Source organism: Colobus angolensis, unplaced genomic scaffold, assembly GCF_000951035.1.
Source record: "Colobus angolensis palliatus isolate OR3802 unplaced genomic scaffold, Cang.pa_1.0 Scaffold162, whole genome shotgun sequence".
NCBI classification, from domain to species: domain Eukaryota; kingdom Metazoa; phylum Chordata; class Mammalia; order Primates; family Cercopithecidae; genus Colobus; species Colobus angolensis.
Genome location: NW_012114733.1, coordinates 7,778,455 through 7,787,613, shown reverse-complemented (window position 1 = coordinate 7,787,613; position 9,159 = coordinate 7,778,455). Strand labels below are relative to the sequence as shown.

At 43.7% G+C, this 9,159-nt stretch overlaps 1 protein-coding gene across 1 annotated transcript in view; it reads left to right on the top strand.

The window, feature by feature from the left end:
- KCNV2 (potassium channel, voltage gated modifier subfamily V, member 2) overlaps positions 1-3,236 on the top strand; it is a 12,294-nt gene extending 9,058 nt beyond the window's left edge. The window contains exon 2 of the mRNA XM_011937356.1: positions 2,636-3,236. Coding sequence (XP_011792746.1) covers positions 2,636-2,917 — 282 coding nt within the window. The 3' untranslated portion in view covers positions 2,918-3,236. The remainder of the gene's footprint in view (positions 1-2,635) is intronic.
- Positions 3,237-9,159: the final 5,923 nt, after the last annotated feature.

Here is a 9,159-nt window from a genome sequence, read left to right as displayed (position 1 = left end):
GTTTGTCTTAATTATTTTCTTCCTCCGTGTCTTCCTGCCCTCTCCCATCCCTGCCGTCCTGAACCCTTAAGTGACTTGTTTCCTCCAAGGCCTCTGCATTGGACTTCCGTGGATGTCTCATGTTCTAAACCAGGAGTCCCCAGTCCTGGGACTGTGGACTGGCACTTGTCTGTGGCCTATTAGGAACCTGGTCACACAGCAGGAGATGAGTGGAGGGCCATCAATCATTACCGCCTGAGTTCCGCCTCCTGTCAGATCAGCCACAGCATTAGGAGTGGGAACTGCACACACGAGGGATCTAGGTTGCTTGCTCCTTATGAGAATCTAATACCTGACAACCTGAGATGGAACAATTTCATCCCGAAACCATCCCCTCTCCCAACCCTGTCCATGGGAAAAATTGTCTTCCACAAAACCAGTCCCTGGTGCCAAAAAGGTTGGGGACCGCTGTTCTAAACTATCTCTTCCTGCCATTCACTCCCAAATCCAAACTCCCTTTAGGCCTCCTCCAGGGAAGGTCGACTAAACTTTCATCCAGACGTGTGAGTGATGGTGTTAGTGACAAATGAAAGTGATTGTTCAGCTCACACACCCGGAGAGAGATCGGCCTCGGGTTCTTTTACTTTTGGGGTGGTCAATGACAAGAAACACACCCACTCAGGCAACCAAGGACTTTGAGATTAACCCACAATCTCACTTTATCACTGCCTCACATCACCCCTTGGTCCAGAAGTTGGGAAAAGGAGATTCTCTACTGGAACCAGAGGGCAGAGTCAGGGAGGAGCTTGTTTCCACAGCCTGTGGGTCTGATAAGCATAGCATATATAGAGTTTCTGGTGTAGAGTGCACTCAATAAATGTTGGTCTTTGCCTCTCCTCAGTGGGGGCCAGCTTCAGGATGGGGACCCTGGGATGGCCTGATATATATACTAATATTATTGCTTACACACCCTGTGCCAGGCACTCCTTCAATTCCTATAACAACTGTGTGAGGTAGATGCCACATAGGTCAAAAGTAGAAACTGAGGCCAAGAGAAGTTAGGTGATCTGCCCAACTTATTCAGCGGGGAAGTGGATTCAGACCCACAAGTCTAGGTAGTCCCTGTTTCCTTCAGCTTGTCTATACCATATTACCTCTCTTGGATGCTTGCTTGTATTCTGACCCTGCAGAAAAAGGCTGCACGACCTCTCACCAGAGACAGAGCACTGAGTGAGAGGAGGTGCATCAGCAGCCCCAGAAAGGAGGGATACCCTTCCTTTCTTCGTGGGCTGGATGGAACTATGGTTCTTATCAGTGCCCCCAGTTTTGTCTAGCTGGCTCACTTCTCCATTTCATTCTAATCAATCAGCTGCACTATTCTAGGTTCAAACTAACCCTTACATCATCAAAACAAAAATATTTACACTACTAAGCTAAGGGCCACCTCAGCATGGATCAACAAGATGAGCATATGCTTTACTGCCGTCTGCTGGAAAATTATGGCAACAACTACCCAAATATACAAAGCAAAGAGTGCCCCCTGGAGTTGTGCAATGCAAAAATGTTTACAACTGTGAGCAACAGCTCCGCTTAAAAGGCTCTAGTAATTTAGCCAATACTCTGGGGATCAGAGGGAGTACATGAGGCATAAAAAACAGTCCCCAAGGAATTTTCCCAGGGTTTTCTCTGGTAACTGATAACTAGTCCCATGGGTATCTGCATTTTAAAACAGAAGCTTGTTAACCTAAATAAATCTCCAATTAGTGGGATTTAAATCAGTATGACAAGAGTAATGGGAAGTATTTCATGCAGGGGTGAACATATTTTTGGTGAGTGATGTCTTACAAAAGTCCCTTTACAAAATAATGAGAGTGTTTCTCCAGACATCTGCAATTAAAGCACCTTCATATGAAGTCTCTCATTTCAACTACAGAACAACACTGGGAAGTGTTATAATTGTCTTCCTTTTAAAGATGAGAGGAAGACAATGGAGGAGTTTCATGCCTTTTGTATGCCTGGTACTGTGGTCAATGCATTATATTCATTTTCTTATTTAGCCGCACAAGAATCCTGAGAGTTAGATGGTTGTCTCCTGTTTTAAATGAAAACAAAAGAGAGAGAGAGAGAGTGAGAGTGAGTCTGAAGGTTTTGCCTGAGGTCACTCAGCTGGAAAGGGTCAGAGTCAGGACTTAAACCCAGGTCTGACTGTTCTAAACCCAAGATTTTTCCAATACATACAGTGTACAGGCAAACCCAGGGACCCCCTATCCTGAAGCTGGTCCCAGCTGAGTTAGGGAGGCAAAGATCATTTACTGAGCACGTTCTACACCAGGAATTTAACATACTATTTTAAATGCTCTCTACAACAACCGTTTCAAATAGGCATTACCTCCTCCCATATCTTACATTCAAACATGCATGAGTCATAGTCAGGATTCCAGCCAAAGTCTTTCAGCTCCATCCATAGCTTCTGTTTTTTCATGACACAGGTCCTACAGGGAGTCTTCCTGGTACCTCCTAAAGCAGGCTTCGTGGGAAGCCATTACACTTCCCATGTGCACCCACAGGGAGGACACTTCTCTGCCTGCTCCTCTGCCTTTCTTCTCCTCCCCAATCTTAGTGCTAACAATTCCATCCTGCTTTCCTTCCTCTACAGGTGAGCATCTCCACCGTGGGCTATGGAGACATGTACCCGGAGACCCACCTGGGCAGGTTTTTTGCCTTCCTCTGCATTGCTTTCGGGATCATTCTCAACGGGATGCCCATTTCCATCCTCTACAACAAGTTTTCTGATTACTACAGCAAGCTGAAGGCTTATGAGTATACCGCCATACGTAGAGAGAGGGGAGAGGTGAACTTCATGCAGAGAGCCAGAAAGAAGATAGCTGAATGTTTGGTTGCAAGCAACCCACAGCCCACCCCAAGACAAGAGAATTAATATTTTGTAGGACATCTGGCTGGTAGATTTCATGAACTTCAAGGCTTCATTGCTCTCTTTTTTCAAAAAAATTATGATTGACAGAAAAAGGAAATGTGAAGCAGACATACATAAAAGTCATTTAGTTCACAAAGTTCTGCCTCTAGAAATGCTCATTTTGGCCCAAACTCAGAATGTCTCACAGTTCTCTTTCCCTGTGTTGTGTGAAACATCTGACCTTCTCAATGACATTGATATTGAAAAGTTGAGAGGGGCAATAGCTTAGATTTCTCTTGTAGCTTTTCGTGGCATCTAGCTCAATAAACATTTTTGGACTCGAGTTGACTTGAGAAAATTTTTTTTACTTTAATTTTTTTTTTTTTTTAATTCTTAACTTTCCAGAGAGAGGGAGTGTTACAGCAGGAATTATACAAGCTTTGGAGTTAGACCAACTTTAGAATCCCAGAGCTCCCAGCTGTATGGTTTAGGGCAAGTGCCTCTAACACTCTAAGCCTCAGCTTCTTCAACTGTAAAATGTAGGTAATACTTACTTTGCCAGCCTGAGCAACACAGTGAGACCCTGCCTCTACAAAAACTTATTAAAAATTATCTGGCTGTGTTGGCCCACACCTGTAGTCCCAGCTACTTGGAAGACTGAGGTGAGATCACCTGAGCCCAGGAGTTTGAGGTTAGAGTAAGCTATAATCACATCACTGCACTCCAGCCTGGATGACAGAGTAAGACCCTGTCTCAAACAAACAAACAGACAAATAAATAAATAAATAAAACCACCTACCTTGTAAATGAGTCTGGGGATAATAGATGTGTGTAAATGCTCGATAAACGATAGCTATTAAAATGGTTTAAGTGGATGTTATCTCTTGAAATCTCTAGACCATTGGTTCTCAAAGGCAAACTCATTCCCCAGAGGCTATCTGATGTCTAGAGATGGTTTTGATTGCCAATACTGTGAGGGGCAATAAGGGGGACTTCTGGCATCTAGGAAGTAGGGGCTGAGGATGTTGCTAAACATCCTACAAGGCAAAGGACAGCCCCCGTAACAAAGAATTATCTGACCTAAAATGTCAATAATGTCAAACTGGAGAAACTCTTGTCTAGATTTAATATGGGAGCCCCCAGACTGGGCTTGTGAAATATGCCTAAATGTACTAATCCTCCCCCTTTAAAAGGAACCCCCATACTGTCCTCACCAACTCAGGCCTCCTTTTTCTCTCTCTTTTCCATGAAAGAAAGAAAGAAAGAAAAATATCCTGCCTTCTGAACAACTGCTGTGGGCAAAAGGAATTAAATCAGTGTGGCCCTCCACTGTCACTGCTAATGGATTAGAGAACCAGTGCCCACAGGAAATTGGTCCTTACTCTCCCTGTAACCTTTTCCTCTTAATTTCTTTCTCCTTCCTTAGGACTACTGGAAATGGAAGTGTTGAGAATTAAAGGCTCCTTGGAACTGAGCACACAAAGATTGCCCTGTAACTGGAGCTTGCCATGCAGACCCTCAAATTTGTCTCAGGGCATGGCTGGACCTATACTTGTGTCATAAGTATAAATTGCTGATTCAAGCAACAGAGAGAGAAAAAAATAAGAAGAGTTGCTTACAATGACAGGCAATTTGGGCTGTATATGTAGCATATTACTTTAATATTTAATATATCCCTAAATAATGTAGCATATTACTTTAATATTTAATATATCCCTAAATAAGGTATTGGATTACTTTTTAATTCAGGAAGAAATGGAAGCTTGGAAAAGTTAAGTAATTCCACTACGTTCACACAGCCAGTAAACAGTGGGACTGGGGTTCAAGCCCAGGTCTGTCTGATCCCCAAGGCTCTTGATGGAGGGCTAAACTTCTGTCCTCAGCATCACCTGGAGGGCTTGTTAAAGCCGAGCACGCTGGGCCCTGTCCCTGGGGTATGAATCAGTAGGCTTGGGATGGAGCTCAAGGATTTGCATTTCTGACAAGTTCCAGGTGATGCTGATGCCGCTTGTGCAAGGGAACACATGTTGAGAGCCAGGGGTCTAAATCACTTTGCTCTGCACTCCCATAGGGAGCTATGACTATGAAAATAGGCTATGGCTGGCAAATTCGATTTAGATTCCCCTCCCCCTTACTCCCAAATGTTCTTATCATCAGCAATGACCTGGCTTCTGAAGGCTGAACAGAAGCCCTACTGTCCTAAGGTTGCCAGATAAAATACAGGATGGCTGAGATGTCTTACCCTGTTTGTGCTGCTGTAACAGAATACTACAGGCTGGGTAATTTACAAAGAAGAGACACTTATTGCTCACAGTTCTGGCATCTGGGAAGCCCAAAATCAAGGCATGTGCAGGTTCGGTTGCCTGATGAGAGCTGCTTTCTCTTTCCAAGATGGTTCCTTATTGCTGCATCCTCCTAAGGGGAGGACTACTCCATCCTCATGTGGTAGAAAAGGAAGCGTACCAAACACTACATGAATCCCTTTTTATAAGGCCCTTATGTCCTTTCAGGACGGAGGATCTCTCATGGCTTAATCACCTCTTAAAGGACCCACCTCTGAAAAGTATCACATTGGCAACAGCTGAATTTTGGAGGAGACACATCCCAACCATAGCACCAGTTACATTTCAAGATAAATAATTTTTAGTAGAAGCATTTCCCAAATATTGCGTGGTATATACTTCTACTAAAAAACTGTATATTTAAACTTCAAATTGAAGGTATCCTGTACTTTCATTTGCTAAATCTGGCGATCCTGTACTATTGCTTTTGAGAGACAAAGTTTCCTCTTATGGATGAAAATTACCCCCAAGTCCTAAAAACCCCACCCAAACAACAGGCCTCTCAGCCAAGGAAGACTTCTCTCCCCTCTTGCCAAATATAAAAGAGAGAAATTTCTAATTAGTTTATTTGCCAGATACAATCATGCAAACAAAGTTACAGCGTGCGGGAAGTCTGGAGCACAGCTTATATAACCACCTGACACCCTCACTGCAGCAGCCGCCTCTTCCTGTCCACCTCCAGCCTTCCGGCTCCTTCTGCAGTCTCCAAGGGGAGGGGTTTACTGATGAAATGCATCTGCTGGGGCTGTTAGGAAGGCCAATGTCCATCACCCCTGTCCCTGCTTGAAGCCCAGAGAAAATGGTCCATCTTCCCAGAAGAGACTGCCTGAGAGAAAGGAGTAGGGACTTGTGGAGGAAGGGTTGGGAGAGGTCTTGATGACAAAGATGGACTTCTCCAGGTCCCTGGGAGGGAATCTAGGAAATGACAGTGGCCCACTCCTCCCAATCTCACTGGCCACATCTGCTCAGACAGCTGTGCACTGCCTTCCCAGCAAGTAAGACTGACAGATCGAAGGAAGTTAAAACAAAAATAATGTTTCATAAGCCTCACTGTGTACCAGGCACAAAACCAACATTATGTCACTTAATCCTTGAACACTCCTATGGCATAGGTTTCAAGGTGCTCATTTACAAAGGCTTAGCTTCCTTTAACTTGACACAGTCTTTGGGTCTGGGTTTGAAACCTGGCTCTGCCATTGACTGAGAGGTTAAGCCATATGAAGTTTCCATTTGCATTTTAAAATATCTGAATAGTGGTAATTTCGCATGGCATAACTGAATAGTTGTGTGACCACAATTTCCCTCAGCCTCAGTTTCTGCTTCATTTAAATGGAGATAACAATGTCTTTCTCAGGGTCGTGGTGGTAATTAAATGATATGATAGATCTCTTAATGTACTATTTGGCACATGTTTAGAGCTAAATGAATTGAGGTCACCATTATCACCACCATCATCACTATTTTGCTAGCTGCATAGGAAAACTATACAAGTCCAGACAGAGTCACCTGTCTTTGAAGAGAGGAGTCTGTGGGTGAAGACAGCTTTTGAATCCTGTTGCCAGCCCCCTAGCCCAACCAGGGGTATGCACAAGGATCTAGATGAGTCTGTCCAATAGAACTTTCTGTAATGATGGAAATTTTATTAAGCACTGTCTGACGCAGTAGCCATCAGCCATGCGTGGCTGGTGAGCACAAGAAATACAGCTAACATAACTCTGGAACTAAATTTTTTATTTACTTTTTAATTAATTTTATTTTAGATTCAAATGTCCACGTGTGGCTGGAGCCTACCAAATTGGACAATGCAGATGTACAGTGCAATGTAGCCTCTTCTTCTGCCCTCATGGTGGGATCTCAGGAGGAGTGTTTGGCTTTTTGAGGAGGAGTAGAACCAGGAAAAGAACAAGAAAACATGACAGTACCCCTGTCTTGGCCTAGCAGCTGGAATGGGTTTCCAGGCCAACAGGTACAGCACTGGAAATAGATATCATTGATCTGATTGGTAGACTAGGATAGCCTCCTTTGTTAAAGAGAAAAGAAAAGAAAATCTTCCAAAGTATAAGCAACAACAAAAAAGAGCTCTGAAAAGACCATCTCCATTATTCAAATGCGTCCCAACGTTCATCCCAAGGGGCTTTGGGGCTGCTTCACTTGTGCCTACCTAAGGCAGAACACATTATCTTCTTAATCTTCTAACCCAAACTGGGCCAAAAACACTTCCCGTGTTTCACCTTAGCTTCAAAAAGTAAGTGGACATGTTCACAATAAACGTTTCTTAAATTTAAGGGAAAACATTAGTCATCACCTGTCTCCAAAGATTCCAGGTTCAAGAAAATAGTTTGCATTTTGTTGAGCTCCCAGTTCCCTCCTCCTAGGCTGATGTCCTGGTTCCCAGTCGAAGGGAATGTGGTGCCTACACTCCAGCATTCCTTTCCCTCCCTGGTCTCCTCCGATGTGATACTTTTAAAACTCATGTGAATATTTTATTCTATCTTCTATGTCTATTCTTGTGTGCTGGGCCTTTTCCATCTGTCCTCCCATAGCCATTATTTACCCTTTTCTGCCCTGCAGCATGACCAAGGGGTCTTGGAGAAAATATTCTGGGTGTCTACCCCTCACCCTCTCTCTAACCACTGTCTAGTCTAAGCAGCAGTTGACTTCCTACAGCTGTGGCTCAGTTGAGTAGCCTAGTTTGACCACAGCATTCACAGGTCCTAGAACTACCTTTCCCTCCTGTTCCTTCAGGCCTGTGAGTAGTAATGGCCTCCCACTGCTGCTAACTCTTGAATATCTTACCTAACCTTGTTGGGGTTCTCTTCATCCTGATCATACCTGTGTGTGTAAATGGAATCTTTATTAAAAATCTCTTCAATTAAACTCCTTGAGTGTGCCATATATTTCCTGCTGGAACCTTAATACATCTTGTATATTTAAAGAAAAATATATTGTACATATTCCCCAACTAACCACCAAATAGATGAAGCATGTTTGTCTGACAGTCACCACCCCAGACTGAGAAAGACAGTCTTCAGATTTATCAACAAAGAGGCATGTCTGCGGGCACGGTGGCTCACGCCTGTAATCCCAGCACTTTGAGAGACCAAGGTGGGCGGATCACTTGAGGTCAGGAGTTGGAGACCAGCCTAGCCAATATAGTGAAACCCTGTCTCTACTAAAAATACAAAAAAATTAGCTTGGCGTGGTGACACATGCCTGTAATCCCAGCTACTTAGGAGACTGAGGCAGGAGAATCGCTTGAACCCGGGAGGCAGAGGTTGCAGTGAGCCGAGATCGCACCACTGCACTCCAACCTGGGTGACAGAGTGAGACTTGGTCAAAAAAAAAAAAAAAAAAAAAAAAGGCAGCCATATCCAACTCACAGATGATTGGTAGGGTGTGATAATCGGCATACCTCAGTGCCAATAAATGATTCATCTCTCCTGTCAAAGTCTTCCAGCTCCACCATCTTTAGGAGAACTTTTCTGTGACTAAATCTGTTGAGTTCCCTTACACAACCTCATGCCAAATATACAAATGGATTTTTGTGAATATATGATGGAATTGCGTGCATAAAATCAGTTCAAATATATGCACCTAGAAACAGAAGTTTTGGTGCCCTGAGGACGTCAAGAAATCATCTCAACCAGGCTGTTACACTTTGATTCAGGTAAGGTTTATTTACCTTGTTTGGCAGGTGGTATAACTGAGACCCAGAGAAGCTAAGAGAAATGCCCAGAGATGGATCTGTTTTCTATGCTGCTGCCACCCCCTCCCTATGTCCATAGCAGATATTGTTAATCAATCACATGACTCATTCCCGTTGGAAGGCCTTCTTGTTGCAGTTCTCTAGCAACCAACACAAATCTCCCAGATTTGACACTCAAGACCTGTTTGTCATCCTAGCACATGCTTGAGTGTTAAAAA